At 37.2% G+C, this 17575-nt stretch overlaps 1 protein-coding gene and 1 long non-coding RNA gene across 2 annotated transcripts; both read right to left on the reverse strand.

The window, feature by feature from the left end:
- Positions 1 to 5474: 5474 nt before the first annotated feature.
- On the reverse strand, positions 5475 to 12790 carry LOC124059869 (ephrin-B2a-like). Its single transcript, XM_046390252.1, has 5 exons — positions 12354 to 12790; positions 11675 to 11958; positions 10412 to 10504; positions 7637 to 7753; positions 5475 to 6268 (listed from the first exon to the last, which is right to left on the reverse strand). Exons 1-5 carry the CDS (start codon positions 12458 to 12460, stop codon positions 5877 to 5879), a joined length of 993 nt encoding a protein of 330 aa, XP_046246208.1. The 5' UTR covers positions 12461 to 12790; the 3' UTR covers positions 5475 to 5876.
- A 1930-nt stretch (positions 12791 to 14720) lies between these two features.
- On the reverse strand, positions 14721 to 17046 carry LOC124059885. Its single transcript, XR_006843465.1, has 2 exons — positions 16865 to 17046; positions 14721 to 16073 (listed from the first exon to the last, which is right to left on the reverse strand). It is a non-coding gene; the product is annotated as an uncharacterized LOC124059885 (long non-coding RNA).
- Between the last annotated feature and the right edge of the window lie 529 nt (positions 17047 to 17575).

Consider the following 17575-nt stretch of genomic DNA (forward strand, 5'->3'; position numbering starts at 1 on the left):
ATAAAATCTTTGTAGATTGTAAAATGTTTTGAGTTATGATGATTCTTTGTGAATGTCTTAACTTATTGTTTAAGCTCAACTTTGTTATAAATCAAAATATCTGCAACATTTCATGCTCTCAGGGAGTTCACAATGTAGCGATGCCCTCCTCTTTCTTCCTTCTATGATTTAAAACAAAACATCTGGATGTTGTGGAGACATTACAACCAAAGGTACGAGCCATCAAACTACAATAGAAAGACAGTCAAGTACTTCAACAAATTAGGGCTCTCCAAACAAGACAAAGGGCCCGGACTCAACACTCCAAACTGTTTCTGCAGCTCGTTAAAAGTACTTCAACTTCAGATTCATTTCAAGGTGTGAAATCAAACAATTAGTTAAGCACTTTACAGTGAGATACAGAGCAGAGGCCAGTACGAGTGTTGCCATCTGTAAAACTGACTTTTCTGCATTCACTGCCCTGTGGACTGTATTGAATATAACCTCCGAAACTTCACTATTTGTGTTTTCTAATATGTGTACATGTGATTTTGAATTTGTACTTTGATCGAAAAGAGTTACATTTATTAATTACCAGCAAAACCACTTGATTTAGGTCATTTTTAAACATTAAAGGCATAACTGAAATGTCATATCTCATTCACCTTTATTTTTTTCACCATTTTAAGGTGGAAATTGTACAAAGACCATTGTATAGTAATTTTAGAGTTTCCATTTTATGCTACTAACTTCCAGCTTTGCAACATACAACAGAGAAAAACTTTATAAAACTATACTTTTTATTCTACTACATGTAGTTACCAGCTGTGGTTACTTTTGAATGGCTAATGGAATTTTTTAAAAAATCCCTGAAGTTGTAATGTTTCAGATGTCTGTGAGTTCTTAGCTTTTACACCAAACAGACATTTACTCTCTAAACTTTTCACTTCTCATTTAAATAATTTTTTGAGACCTAATTTTGTAATTTTCAAAATTGTTGTGATGATATCTTACCTTTCTCCAGTAAAAGCTGATTGTATTCGTACCCCCCGGTTGCTCTAAGAACAAACAAAATAAAATCCCTCCAATGATGTTCTTATTCACAGCACAAAGATGTAAACAGACTTAAATAAATAATAAAAGAAGTGTTTTTCAGTACATTTTCCTTGACTTTTAATAACAAAGAAACAAGGAATGAGCCCCTCAATGATGGAAGCTTTCAGATTCATTACCAGTTTTTCACCCAGTAAATGCAGTCCTTGGGTAGGTAGGAGAAAGCTTTAACGCAAATTTACTGAAAATAACTTATTTTTTTGAAGACTGTACAATCTGCTGCTAACCTTGGAATCCAGTGAAGTGTCACAAAAATATGATTGTGATACAGTATGGTAGCCGGCCAGCAGAGGGAACTAGAAAACTAAACACTGTACTACATGTACTGTCTAATGGCATGGCTGCTTTTCAGTTGTAAGAGGAAGTACTAACCATAACTTCCCCATCACTGGAGTTTCTGTTGTTTTTTTGTTTTGTTTTTTTAAGAAAAAAATCAGGTTTATGCAACCCACTGAGTTTCAGAGGACATGGGAAGCATGTGTTTCCAGCAACTCATGTAAACTTTTAACATTTATAATTACTTAACTGTGCTTTTGCTGTCTTTTATCCATGCTGATATTGATGTAAATACTTGGTTAGAAAAACCTCACACAGAGGTGCTGTCCACTTTGATAGAAGTCCCAATGTGAAATTTAATGCTCTATCCTGCAACTGACCAACAAACAGAAAATTTTTCGCCCAAATAAGAGAATATCTGTTGTTTTCCGCTATTCTTGATACACTGTGGGAGAGGGAGCACTCAGTCATGACCCCAACCCCCCACACAAAGCCAGTGGTGGGGCTAGTTCTTCTGCATATGGAAGTGAGGTGGGGGGTGGGTGGACTCGGAGAGGCTGTAGACTTCACATCGTCCCATGGGGTCAGATAAAAGCTTACGGCTCTCCTCGTTAGACCTTCCCCCTCCTCTTCAAGCTGTATGCTCTTTGCACAAATGATAGTTAGAGCTGAGTGAGCTGGCACCACAGCAGGTGCAAAAGTATTTTAGCACAGTTTCAGGATGATGTTAGGATGTTGGGATAAGACAAAGACAAAGATAAAGGAAAAATCCTCTATATGCAGTAACACATGCAGGGATGTTTTTCTGAACTATGAGACTGAACAGAGAAAAGACTCCTCAGGCAAAATGGGGCAGTTTAAAAAACAATGCTGGTGTCGCTTGTGATATTCAAGCCTGCATTTGAGATACAAAACTGTGATGCAGCACCATTTCTTCACCTCTTTTTTTCTAAAATGGCCTACCATAACCACGCCCCTCCCACAACAGGGGCCATGAGCCTGGGGGTCTCTGTTTTTGTTCTTCCTATAGAATCCCGGCCACCATTGTCTCTGCATGACCCCAAGGTCAACCGAACTCACCTCGTTCGACCACAGCTATTCATCTGTGAAGCTTCACATAGTACAAAAACATCTCATAAGGGCAGGGATCACTTCAAGCGAGGTGGTGGGAAGACACACACATGCACACAGACAGCGCACATGTTCTGCAGTGTTTAAGAGTCATAAGCTAAGGTGTGTTATATTGTCTTGAAACAATGTAGTAAGACATGAGAGCCACACACAAGTAGTTCAAAGTGATCAAAAATTGGTTTTCAATGAATCGGTGGATATGAATGTAGCATGGTTTAGTTCATTGTAGTAAGGATACAACGTGTTTCCCTATTGAAAACATTAAGAGGTTTAATTTGGTCGAGACACGTTGGTCTATTAAAGAAGTCAATTATAGAAAGCAGTAATGAAGTTATCTTTGACACATTTTCTAATTCTCCCTCAGATATTTTAAATACATCTCTTGCCAGAGGGGAAATTGCATTTTGCTGCAGGTTAAGAATGAGGCCATCCATGCCTGTCATCTGCAGCTCTTTTCTGAAGTTTATATATTTGGCAGCAGGCCAAAAGAAAAGTAGTACAGTGTGGAAAATATAGTCACAACGTGATTCACTACGTTGTTTGTTCTGCTAACATGTTCTGCCTTTTTAATTTTAGCCGAGCAATTTCTTGTTTGATGCACAGAGCACATGTCCTAAAGATCCTCCAGTCTGGCTTCTTGCTTTCAGAGGCAACAGTGTCCCTGGTGGAGAGGAATCTCATGGACGCTGACAGGTTGAAAATGTGCGGCATGATGTGGCTGAAGGAGCATGAAACATGGTCACCCATGGATGCTGCGCTACAGGAGAGACTGTGGGATGATTAAATTGTATGTGTTTATGTAAAAATAAAAGATTAGGCCTTAGTTTGATAGTTTATAGTCAGATTACACAAATTGGTTGATGACAGAAAGATGATACTGTGGCTGATGTTGGCGAGTGAGAGGTTCAGAGAAAATTGTAAAAGAACCAGCTTGAGATTTTGTACACATACACATCTTGTTTCTAGTGGGTAGAATATTACTATTATGACAGTAAAAAAAAATGGTTTATTCATTTATATTTTGATAGGTTCTAAAATATACAGACCACAACCTTCCACACACACAAACTCGAACCAGCTATATTTCCTGTCCATTCAACCTAATAAGACATGGTGACAATCTGTTCACTCATCACGGTGCTGTTGACTGCAGAGTGACAGCCACTATCCCATGAGCACCATTAAGCAATGAGGAGTCATGCTCCTCGGAGCAGCACCTACCCACCCAAAATCATCCAGAAAACAGTTTTGAGTTGGTTTCACATCAACCACAGCCAAAACGTACACTAATGTTCAAAAGTTTGAAATCATCCGTTATATTGAGGCTTTTCTTTTTTCCGTCAATAATGCCATTTTAATGCCTATTAATTCTGACACCAAATGTTTTATTTGCATTTGTGGTAGTTTTTAATGATTATAGCAATTAAAACATTAAAACTTCCACTTATTCGATTTCTCCACAGTGTTGCGTAACAGGAGAGAATATTTTTATAACCGGTTTTTCCTCCAAATACCTTTCAATTTTGAATTTGTTTTCCAGCCCAGAAGAACTGCGGCCTGAGATCATTACTGAACTAACATGTGTCAGCCCGTTTTCTGTGATCCATTTTGAAAGTTTAAGGATAGTTATACCAAACTAAAACGCCTGTTTATTCCAGCTTGTTATAGGCGTTCTTGTGCACTTGGCACCATTGTACAGTGTTTTGTTCTCCATGTAAAAAAACATCTAAATGTAACGAATCAAGCTGACAGTTCCAAACTTTTGAATTGCAATGTATAGGCTACCAAAAAAAAGTCTAAAAGTCCTTTAAATATAATACAGAGGCTATAATTTCTGAGTAGGACCTTGAATTTATGCAAATACTATTATTGTATTGAAGTTGTTGCTGCTTAGTCATTTCATAACTACAAGGAAAGCTGAGGGCGTGTGCTGTGATTTATCAGCAGCTTATTCTTTTTTAAAGTTACATTTCACCAATTTATTCTTTTCATTTTCCGCCAGTGTGTCCATCACATCCACTGTTTTTCTTTTTGAGCTTGGAAAACACAGAGAAGACAGACAGTAGAAATAACAAAACCATTCCAACCGCTGAGCAATTACATTTTTTAAGCATGGTTGCATGTTAAAGATAATTCTGTTTAAGCAGAAAGTGACACAGTATAAAATGTGTAAAAGAATGCAACCTGGAACAGGAAGGCAAAGTGTGAAAACCACTGAGGTGGTTTCACTTTAATGAAATTCACAAAATCTTCACTTTCATTTCACTGAACAGAACATCAAACAAACTTGACACTTTTCGGTTGTAATAAATTTATTTCGGCCAAAGCACTCACAAATTTAGTTGGAGTGCACAATCAGATTTTTTCCTGATTTATCAATAAATTAAATTAAATGCACATTTACTGTACAAATGAAACTGCCACATGCAGTAACAATGAAGAATAATATATTTATAGTCTTTGAAAAATAAAACCATTGACAAATCAACATTTGCCCATGATGGAACTTAAGTAAGCCCTGCACTCAAGATGTTATTTAAGTAAAAGTACAGCGTGTAAGTGTTTTTAGGAAAGGGTGCTATCAGAAGTATCAAAGTAAAAGGTAAAAGAACTCAATAAAGAGAAAAAAAGAGTGTGTTAGTGTAGCACTGATGATTATTTTCATAGTGGATTCATCTGTTAATTATTTTTTATTGATTGATTTATTGATTTATTTGGTTATTTATTTTGGTTTGTAAAATGTAAGAAAACGGTGAGAAATGCACCCAGAGCTCTAAATGTCTTGTTTTATCCAACGGACACTGCAAAGTTCAAAATGATTTTCTAACAAACTGTCACATTTAAGAAACTGAAACCAGAAATGTTTTAGTTCCTTTTTGCATGAAAATCGACTTTAAGAATTAATCAGTTAAAAAAAACTCAATCATTTTTTAAATAACTGATTAATCAACTAACCAAATAACTTTAACTTTTTTACATATATATAGTTAGATTTCTTGCTGTGCATGATCTTTTGCATTTTTCGTAGGTTTTGTTTGTAAATGTAGTGGAAGTATCAAGTGAAATAGACATATTGAGTAAAGTAAAAATACCTCAAAAATAGAGCTTAAGTATAGTATTTGAGTAAACGTATTTAGCTACAATCCACCACTGGCATTTACTACACACTTCCAAGCAAACTGAATGATGTGTTATGACGTATGTCTCTTTAGCAGATCAAGAAAACAAAATGATAACGCCATTTAAATCACAACCTTCCTTAATGCCCATGACACACTTTAAAACTAAAGCAATGGAAGTGTTATGTCATTGACTGTATTCTGAGTGTGTCCCAGACAGTTAAAATTTATGCTCCTCCGGCATTAGAGCAGCAAACGTTAGACTTTGTAGTAAACGTTGGTGGGACTCTGGGGTGTTATCTCCTGAACTATGTACACAGGGGGCCCGTAGTCACAGCTCACACGTTCATAATGACGGCAGATCATGCTGTCTGAAGCCCGCAGAGGAAATACAACATCACTGCGGTCTGAGCCATTGTTGTCGCTGCTGATGCTGTCCCGCTTCGGCACAGCCAAAGTGCTGAGGGACACCGAGGCAGACTGCTGCCTATCTGGAACACAGTGGCGGCGATGGTACCTCCACAGCACTACCAGCAAAATTATGATCACCACAATGAGGATCACACAGCCAATGACAACCCACATGAAAAGTCCTGACTCGGGGCCACCGCTGCCGCTGTGGTTTGGTTGTCCTCCTTCTGAGCCCGCGTCTGTCATCGGTAACAGAAGAGAGAGAGAGAAAAAAAAGGACAGAGAAACTGAGATGAAAAAGTGAAGCAGGAGAACACATGACACAAGCACTGTGAACACAAGCTTATGATGTATGCCCACGGGTGAGCCCGTCCCCATCTCTTCAAATCTTCCTGTGTGTGCAGAGTTTCCTTTCTATCCGGAGCATCAGAAACCTTTATTGGAGTTGCTGTACCCGATCATGACGGCTGCTCCAATCTTCAGCTCTGGCAAACCAAAATCATAGCTTTGTTTATGTTAAGATGTTTCACCACTAAATTAAATTCTGGTTTGCTCTGAGCTGCTCCTGCATTTCCTTTGTGCATTGCATTGTTGGAGAAAAGTCGGTGCAGTACACTTGAAAAAATCAACCGGAATCAAAAACAAATGTATTCAGTCTCCATGCTGTCTGGTTTGAACTGCAGTTCATTTTGTCACTATTTACTAAAAACCTGTTTAGAATAGATACGTAGTTTTGATTTGGAACACAGCAATTGGCCCAGCATGCCTGCAATTTATATTTATTTTCTGTTATTTTCAACATTGTTTTGTGTGAATCATGGGATGGCTTTAATGTGATTCTGAAATTCAAATATATCAACCCGTGAAACACTGTACTACCGTTTTTGAATGTTAATATTATTCCTGCTCTCCAGTGTAAGAAAATTTAAAATACAAAAACAAAACTTCACAAGGTTCATGAAGTTCATCAGCAAAGCTAAAGAATAAGTCTGGTATATTTTTTCCTAATTGTGGTGGCTGATACATCTTAACCCTCTGCGCTGTTGAGCTCAATTTCTGTCCAAAAAAACCATCAAATACACATCAAAGAGCCACACTGTTGCTCTCAGTGACATGTTCCTTTAATTAAGATGAATATTGGTACTGCAGTTTTTTCTGAGCTGATTACATATACCCCATCCTGCTGCAGTAAACACTCAAACAAGCAAAACATTTCATGGCTGAAAATAGTCCTTAAAGTGTACACTACTGACCTCTGAGTGAGTGATAACTGCTGAAAACTGAAGCTTGTGCTCCATTATTTTATATAAAAAAAAAATTAGGTAGGATAGGATAGGATATTTATGACCTGTTTGTAAAAATGTACATTTTCAATAGGGAATAATGGCCTTATCAATGCAAGTCACACATTGTTGGTTTTGTTTTTTTCACGGAATATGTTGACACAAAAATTATACAGAATAGTCAGCTTTATTGCTTAGGGAACGTATGTACTTTGTAAATATAAATGCATGCAACAGTACAATTAATTGTAAAGATAGATAAGTCATGTGGGTTGAAACACTAATAGTACACGTCTAGGAAATATTGCTGCCTTGTCTTCATACCGGTTTTACTCTGTGTATCCATGTCTTTGCCAGGAGGGTCCTTGGCCTTTGATTTTGGTCGTGTTGGTGGGAATCTGGTTGGGGACTCCTGGAGAGTGGAAGGTGGATCTGAGGGGCCTGGAATAGATAGAAAGACAGTTGACCCAATGGTTCTAAGCATCACACCTCACATCTCCTCGTTTTCATTTCATTGAGGGGGGTTTTGCCTTTTCCTCACTTAGGTGGTAGTAATGTCATGTCAAAACGGAACTATAATGAACCAATAATGAATCAGAAGGGTTTGGCTTTTTTGGTAGTCATTCAGCTAAAAAGAAGAGGAAGGGAAACCATTTCCTGACCTATTTAAACCACCAAAAGTTACGTTCCGAATCACAACTTTGACCCCCTATTTTGCTTGACAGGAAAACTATCATAAACAGTTTCATTTCCTCCACCAACACACTCATAACTTCATGCAGCCCATTCAGATTTTTCTCCAGGGTTTTCTGTAACAATGTGTTACCTATTTCACACTGTCATTGTGGCCAGATGTCTCTCGTGAAAGGGATATCTGGGGTCTAAGTCAGGAGCTCTGAGACTCTGCTGCTGTGCTTTTTTTCCACTTTGGTTCTGGTGCTCTCTAACAGGAAGATTTATTCAAGGTCTGTAAAATTTTGAGGAACTTATTTTAATTTAGGAATATACTTTATACTTGAGTATTTCTACTTTATGCTCATTTATACTGATCCCTCACTACACTTCAGATATTCATTTATTTTTTTATTTCAGACATTTATTTGATTATTAATACTGAGATTAAGTTTGACAGAGCTTTTCTTCTTTCCTCCTATAATAATCATCTCATGACCTCTCACATTTATCTTGTGCCTTTGAAACAAATGTTTTTACTTACACTGATTTTACTTTGTTATTTTGGTGATACTATTTCTGTGATAATTAAGTGTTTTAACACAGCTTTTATTTAAATAAAGGCTCTCAATACTTCTTTCGCCACTGCTTTTTAAATCTTTCACTAGTCCTTCAGCTTTACAGAACAGCAACACGGCGTTGCTCTTCAAATAGAGTAAGAATAGACACAAACAAAAGTTCACAAATCATTAAAAAAAACTGTAAGGATTCATTTACCCGCCCTGTTTAATATTATCTGCACTACCACTGGGAAAACTTAGTAGTAGATGCACATATACTATGGCCTTTAACTGAACTATAGACAAAATAAAATTGATTTTCTTTCTCCTAAGATTTCTTTCAGGATTTTATCTTCTCATTTCAATTCATTTATTGATTCATAAAAGTTGTTGTGTTTTCCAGTCCTTTTCAACTGCGATAATTAAAGTTTAAGTTTAGTTTCTTTTTGTTTCATTTCAGTGAATTATTATTTAATCATCATTGCTGTTACTTCAATGTACAATGTTTGTTAGTAACTGATTTAGTAACTGATTTTTGCTCATGTCATTATCCACCTGCTGTTCATTTGCACTGTTTTTCACCCACTTGTACTATACTCCACCCTGCACTACCTCACTTTTATTTATATTTATATTTATTTTACTTATCTTATTTTATTTTGTGTTACCTTATTTGATTTTATTCTTCTATTATATGTTACTTGTTACGTTCTATGTATGCACCAATCACCAAGACAAATTCCTAGTAATGTAAAACCTCTTCACTTACAATGGCAATAAAGTCTTTCTGATTCTGATTCTGATGAATGTACAAATAATTACATGTAAAAAATCAGAATGATGCTAACAAAAACCTAAGCACAAGACTGAAAATTGCAATGATTCCCTACTTGATTGACAAGAATTTCAGTATATGTAGAGATTAACAGGAGATAACAACTAAATATGGGTTATTAATGCTTTCAGTTGCTGTTAAAAAGGTTTGTTTACACCAGTGGTGTTTGTAAACCCAGCAGAAAACAGCCCCATATTTTGAGTTATGATCAGTCGAGACACGGACAAGATGCTGATTTTTCATCTGTAACTCAAACCTCTTGAATAATTTATATGAATAATACTTCACATTTCTGAGGTAAAAAATAAAAAAAAAACTGATTCAGCTTTTTAAGTTTTTAGCGAGAGACACACAGAAACAGCATCTGTTTAATGTGTCTGAATCTCTGCAGCTCGAAAGTACAACATTATACAACACATGCATAAACAAGTAGACACTTTTTCCTCATATAAAAGATTTCCTGCCTACTACATAGACAAATAACACCACTGTAAAATGATATTTATAGTTAAAGAAATAATATATATATATATATATATGTTTCAGTATGAGTATTGTATAATATCTTCAGGGCATTTAAGTGAATATGTTCAGAATCTGCTTCATTAAATTTTAATGTGTACATTAACACACATTAGAGCCCAAAAGGAATATAAAAAAAGAGGACTACTGGCCCTTCTGATGTTTATACAGGAAAAAAAAAGATTATTGACTGCAGCAGCCAGTCCAATGATCGCATGCAAGATAATACTGATGGCCTTAAGCTGCCAGCGATTTGAATTAGGGATTTGAGATAATTCATGACGGGAATTTCTCTTCAAGAGACTGAATAGATGATTGAGATTATCTGACCACTTAGTAATTCCAGGGAGGAGGTGATATTATTACATTACAACAATAATAACCAGAAGGAAACAACTGGGTTTTTTGTTGTTGTTGTTGTCGTTGTTTTTATCATGTCTGTCTCTTTCTCTTTCTCATTCACACATTCAGCTTTACACATTCGCTGGCACACAAACGTAAAGCTCTTACTTTGGCCGACTCTCAGCACCAGCTTCATTGATTTGGTTCTACACACTCCTCCATTTGTGTTATCCAGTCCTTGCAGAGAGCCTGTAGAGGTGGCTGAAATACAGATAAAGGAGGTAAACATCCGAGCATAATAATTTTAACCTTTTTAAGTTTATATTCAACGAGATTATCATAAAACAAGATGATCAAGCAATGCATAGTTCCTATAAGAAGAACACGCAGACAGTTTTGCCGCTTGCCGAATGTTGCATCACATCTGCAAAAAAAAAAGAAAGAAAACAACACAGACACACATAGCATAAACTGAAGTTTTACATACAGCATATACATAATTGCACAAAAACCAGGGCTGCACCAAATGATAATAGTTAATCGACTGGTATATAACATAAAAAAGGTTTCCAGAGCCTTGGTGACATGTGTTTTGTCTAATTTACAGTTCAAAATCCAAAGATATTCAGTTTACTATCACGTAACACAAACAAAAGCAGAAAATATTTAAGAAGCTGCAACCACAGAATTTTAAACATGTTTTCAATAATAGATTATATGAATTATAAATCGATTATCAGTATTTCTTTTTTAAATAATTCTAATAATTTTAGCTCTAAATGCAAAAATAGATGGTGGATAAAATTCATAAGGTTGTTTTTCTTTAAGAAACTAAAATAGCATTTACTAAAACACATTCATGTTCACAAACACACAGCAAGAACTCTTGTTCACCCCTGTCACTCACACTCACACACACATAAACTTGTTAGCAGCATTTAGGTCAGATAACAACATCTCACAGGCCACAAGCCACGTTGCCATGAAAGCTCCCATCAAATCTGCCTGATGCTGTAAAAGCCTTGTGTGATTTGGGGCATGTAAGCCCTTGGAATCACACTGGCCTGCCAGAGCGAAGTGTGCTGTCAGAGCGCAGCGAGGTGGATGAGGCTGCATGGTCAGACTTGCTCTCTATCTCATGCATCACTTGCCACTAAGATGCTGGTTTAACAGACAGCCTCCCAATAACGAGGCCACATTTTTTTGATTCTCACGCAAACTGACAAATTGAGAGGGAGTCGACGATGATGGCTTCCTCTTTCTCCCCCCGAGAGAGAAAAAAAAGGAAAAGAAAACAGTTGCTAGCATTGATTTAAATGCTGTTCCACCTGTAGGAACCACCAACTTTGTGCCTCTGATCTACTGATTGCAAAGTGCTGCGCCTGCTCATGCAGCACTGAGGCACATACAGGAACAAACACAGTGACTCACAGGTGATATAATAGTCCCTCCCCTTGAGGAACTCCAGACCCCAAAGGTTGGGGCTGAACTCCTGGAATTTGAATGTGAACTTTACGTCCTGGTGAGGTTTGTCACAGTTCAGCAGGGGTGTGTCCGTCTTGTCGATGGCACAGCTCCCCATTTGACTTCGGGAGACCAGGTAGACTCGGTAGAACTCCTCCTTCCCCCCTGAGGAAGCATCTCCTCGGGGACACACAATGTCCATCTTGTCCCCAATCTGAGGATACAGGACCAGACCCTGATCCGGACTAAATCTGCGTATAAGATAAGGTGACAGAGAAGACGTGAGAAGTGCAAATGAGAGGGAAGTATCACTGTTTCATTATTCGTTTAAATCAACAAACAACAAAACTTGTTAGATTTGACATATGTGCAGCTTTCCTTTACGTTGTATCCAGTGAAGTCAGAAAAGTGGCCCATCATAAGTTCAAAAAAGCACAAAGTGGCAAAGTCATGTTGCTTGTATCGTTTGTCATTTTTCAAGTGAAATTCACAAAATTATCAATTTGCTATACGAAATATCAAAACTGTAGTGTCATGACTTGTTATTACATGGTTGTATCTCCCCTGATTAACCCCATGCATTAGGTCACTGACAAAGCACAAAGTTGCATCCATCTCCAAACGTGAAACTGATTCGTCCACTTACTTTGTGTTGGAGCTGCTCCAGTGGACGGACTCCAGGGTGGCGGCACGACACGAGCAGATGATGGCCAGCAGGATCACGGCACCGCAGCTCCATGTGATTCTCCCCATCACAGGAATAAATCGCAGGTCCACTGCGGCTCGGTATCATAAAACAGAGTGAAAACAAGCTAAAATCTGTTGCCCCTGCATGTCTCCGGCGGCTCCAGGTGCGCGCAGCGGACACATTCCTGAGTAAAATCCCACCAAGTTGCCAGTCTTCTTCCTGCACTTGTATGAAAATTTCCACATTGTGCGTACTTGGCTAGAAAATCATTCGCGTGACGAAATCCATGTATTGAGGACAGGGATTGTGTGGTGTAGTTTAGTCATCAGCTGACTGACCGGTCCGCCCATATAACAGGCTCATGCGTAGGGGAGTTGGTTGGTACAGTAGAAATACTCTCTCTCATTTTCTTCAAGATCCTACAAGATCAATGAAAACGTTTTATTTCTTTGGTCGATATGGTTGAGGTCGGTTTTATCCACTCAATACCCCTTAAAAATCACCAAAAAAAAACATATTTGTTTTCTACTTTTCTCAGAGGTTAAAATGTATCATGGACAGCTGAAAATGTATCATGAACAATTAAATGGAGTAAATGGAGCTGAAAAATGAAGCTGATAATAATAAATTATAAATCTGCATTCTTTCTAATAACCAGCAAGGGGAGACTCCACTGGTTGCAAAAAGAAGTCAGATTGTATGTAAGCTTATGAGAAACTGAAGCCACTTCTCACTTGATATATTGACTCACTAAGTAGTTTTCAAATGAGTTTATGGATTCAGTCGCCATTTTCAGGTCTTCTCCAACATAGCATGATGTTCATTTCATAAATTATGGTCCCATTTAGAGTAAAAGTAAATGATAAAGCAGGGTAATTGTATTCTCCCCAGCTTCACTCTCCCATCCAAATTTGCCTGTTATGCAAAAATCAAGGCTTCAAAATGATACTCCACAAAGCAGTGGATGATGTAATGTTTACAAGTTAAGTATCTCTATCCATATTTAAGGTTCTAAGGATAAATAGATTGTAATGTTTATGATTTGGAGTTAAGTAAATAAAACTGACTTAACTGACAGTGGGATTTTTTGTTAATGGCAATTTGATCAGATAATACCATTTGTAGAATATCTCTTGAATTGTTTTTCAGCAAAGAATTGTACCTATTTTATTTGATTATTTATTACCTTTGTAATAAGACTCAGTTATTCTCATACATACATCATATATCCTTGATGTTTTGTTTTTGTCGCCACTGCATATTGTTTGACCTGTTTGAGTAATGTGTTGAAAAGCAGAATTAAAAAAAAAATAATTACACAATAATGTCATTATAGGCCTAATCATAGAAAACTCAGAGTTTTAATTTTCAGTCAAGTCATCACATGAGGAAGTTCAGAATGAGAGGGAACAGATTTGATTGACTGTCTCCGCTGTTTGGGGGGAAACTCTGATGTGGTGACAAATAAAAAGATTGTGAGTGAATACAATGACTCAGTGATCACCTTACATGAACCCAAAGGACACACAGGCTTTAATGAAATCAGCTCATAAAGACATTTGTCTACTTCTAAACATTGAGTAAATTCAGCAGTGCACAAATGTGTATGTGGGAAAATCCTCCACCATATCCCGATCTTGATGTTTAACTGCTGTGATTTTTCTTTAAATATGGATCAATACATTTAAAATCACCATCGGACAGATGGGTTGGGATGAATTTTCTTTAAAGTTCTATATATTCTGCATTTAAGGAGCCATAATCCTCTCATTTTCAGGGAATCTGAACTAACGACAAAGTGGTTTAAAAGATTACACAGGGCTTCTGTCACAGACTGTTGAACTGCACATGAAATGTACGTATTTCTCTTTGGAACAGACATTCTTGTCATATTTATAATTCATTCAGATCAATCAAATTAATTTTGTTGACAGCAGCTACACAAAGACAATAGATGCAGATGAGATGTTTTCTCATGTAAACACAAAATTATACAGGTCTCACTATTGGTTTTGCTAGAACAAACTTCAGATATGCAAGCATCAGATGTTTTTTATGTTGATTTTATTTTCTTGTCATGTCCTCAGCTGTGTACATGCATTTACAATGAAGATGTAAAAAACATTAAAAAAAACAAAACAAAAAGAGTTTGAATCCAACTGTCTGAAGCATTTCTCAACCAACCGAAGGCAGGAGGCACACAATACAAATTCGAATGTATCCATTAAGGAACAATTTAATTACAAATCATTGCAGGTGTTGCATAGAAGTATTTGTCTGATGATGAACTGGCCAGAGGATTTTTCAGGATTTGAACTGTGACTGAGATTTTTTTTTTTTTTCTTTTTTTTCCCCTCTTTGTCTCTAATCGCTGAAATTTTAGATAGTTACCTCTGGTGTGGCTAATATAAGAATCAGCTTTATCGACAGTATATATATTTTTACATACACACACTGAATTCGTCTTCTGCATTTGACCCATCCTCAGTTGAACACAGACATGCAACACCCGGCAAATTACATGCAGTGAAACACACACAGGAGCAGTGGGCAGCATCAAGCATCTGGGGAGCATATTGGGGGGTTAAGTGCCTTGCTCAAGGGCACATCAACCAACTAATGGAGGGAGATCTTTCCTGCCCATCCAGTGGGGGAATCGAACCGGTGACTCTCCGATCATAAGCCGCTTCTCCAACCTCTAGGCCATGGCTGCCCCCCTTTAGACCACGGCTGCCCCCCTTTAGGCCACGGCTGCCCCCCTTTTTCAATATGTTCACAACAGCAAAATTAAGCACATGAAAAGGCAGATTATTACATCATCTTAATCAACCATTTATTCGCCATTCATTCATTTTAACAATTTCTATTCAGCTTTTCATGAGTTATGAGTTTGTTTTCAACTCTTTGGTAATGTATTTATGGTTTTCAACAATTTATTTAGCTTAAGTAATATGAGAACTGCCCTAATATTTACAACAGTCAATCCTTCAGTTTTTCTGAAAAATAAAAAATTACTCACAGCAGTTGGATGGTGGACAATATCTTGTTGTGCCAACTGCTTTCATTGTCAAAATACAGCATTTGTACCACATATACCACACTTCTTTCATATAGAATACTAAATGTTCCTTCATAGGATGATATAATTGATACATATACAAGTATGAATTGGTTCAAAGCCAGACAGCTTATTCTGTTTGTTCTGAGTAACCAGGCTTATGTTGATCATGGCTATGATTTAACTTGAATATGGACTATACCCCAAATCAAAAAGGTCTTACTCTGCACATGCCTATGAAGAAGTTCAATGAGCCAAAGTGACAACTATACCTATGTGGGTTTACAGGTTAAAACACATGGTCTTTCACATTTGCTCAAGTGCAACACAACTGCAGCACCTTGACATCTGATCTGACATCAGTTAGAGCAGGAAAGTCCATGATAGCCAATGTTAGTCCACTTTTCACTGTGTGCGTTGCTGCATCGTATTCCTCAGTTGCCTGATGACTTCAGCGTTGGTGACCCCTCCCAAGGTGAAGCTAATGCTAACATGTTAGGTGTCTGCTAATGAACAACCCCTATCACGATTAGCATTAACCTCAACCTGGGACAAAACTTGATGGTAGATGGATGCCACATGCTTACCTCAGTGTTGCTGCTCATGCAGTTGAGGATGTCCTGCAGAGGGAGACAAACACATTTATCACTTTCTGGCTTTGAAAGCTCATTCATATGTTTGATTAACAGTGTTTCATTCACAAGTTTTCATTCCATAAGTTCTTAACTGAATATTATTGTGACTTTGTGGTAACCTACTTGTACCAATCTTATTGCTAAGATTGCAAAGATCTGTCACTTCAATGAACTGACCTTTTTTTTTTTTACTTTATTGCAATGCTCTGAATATGCTCTGAATAGTCTATATTTCAATAGCATCATTTCTATCTATGTTCTTCTACTTAGACAAAACAAAAAACTGTTGTGGATACAAGTTGAACACTTTGAACCACAATTCTCTCACTATCTTCCTAAGTTGTTTAAGGGAAAATATCCCTTAAACAACTTAGGTTTCAAGTTTGTTAAGACTTGGTTCATACACAGTTCCGTGTAATGCAGCCTGTTATCCTTACAAATATAAAATACATTTCTGTGGGTTTGAACCATGTTTGACACCCCATATAGTGCAGTGTGAGATTAAACAGTTTAGGAGTGCAGACTCAGGTACCCGAGCAAGTGTTTCCGAAGGTTAAAGCGACAGAAAAAGTCCAGGTGTGTGGCAGCTGGAGCTAACGTAGTAGCAGTAAAGTTCTCTATCTATTATCTGTCTTTTCAGAGACGTTATTCTAACAGGATGTGACAGGTGCTGTTGTTCTGGTATAGAATCAAGATACTAATCTAAGTTGAGATGTTGTCAGGAAGTAACTCTGTGTGTGTATTGCTGCTGTAATGATAGTTAGGTAGTTACTAACCTGGATTACATGTACTCCAAAAAACTTCCTCTTCCAGCAACCAGTGTTTGTCTTTCTTCTTTCTTTTCTTCTCTCCTCCTGTATTTGCCTTTCTATCTCCCATTGAACAGTAAACCAACATGTGGGTTTGCATCTCTTTTATACACTTGCGTGTGAGTCATGCGAAATCCCCTTCTGACAGAATGACTATTAAGAAGAAAAAGAAAATCACGCATCAAATTTGCAGTAAGATGCCATTTACCTTTTATGTAAATGCTGCCTACAGAAGAGAGAAAATACATCAATATCTCACATTTAAACAGGTTGTTTACAGTTATGTCAACCCTACCTGGATGAAAAGTTTGACATCATGAATTTAAATTCATATGTTCAAATGTAACATCTCAGAACACAACACTTGTGCATCATGTGCAAAAAACTGAATCTTTTCTCGAAACTCATATTACATTTAATGCCATATTCAGAGAAATAAATAAGCTGGAGATGTTGTAAACAAAATACGGGCCACAGCCGCTGTAGTCAGTGAATCTGTATAATAATCTGCCTGTTCAACCAAACTCTGCTGATGGTTTTGTTTTCCTTCCTCATAGTTGTGAAGAGGATGGGTGGATAAATAAAGCGGACTTAAGACAATAACAGTTGGTGATTCATCATTTTCCATTCAGAAATAAGACTGAAGTGGTTTCCCAAGTGTTCAACATACTAACTGTG

The sequence above is a fragment of the Scatophagus argus genome, chromosome 1, assembly GCF_020382885.2.
Source record: "Scatophagus argus isolate fScaArg1 chromosome 1, fScaArg1.pri, whole genome shotgun sequence".
Lineage (NCBI taxonomy): Eukaryota > Metazoa > Chordata > Actinopteri > Scatophagidae > Scatophagus > Scatophagus argus.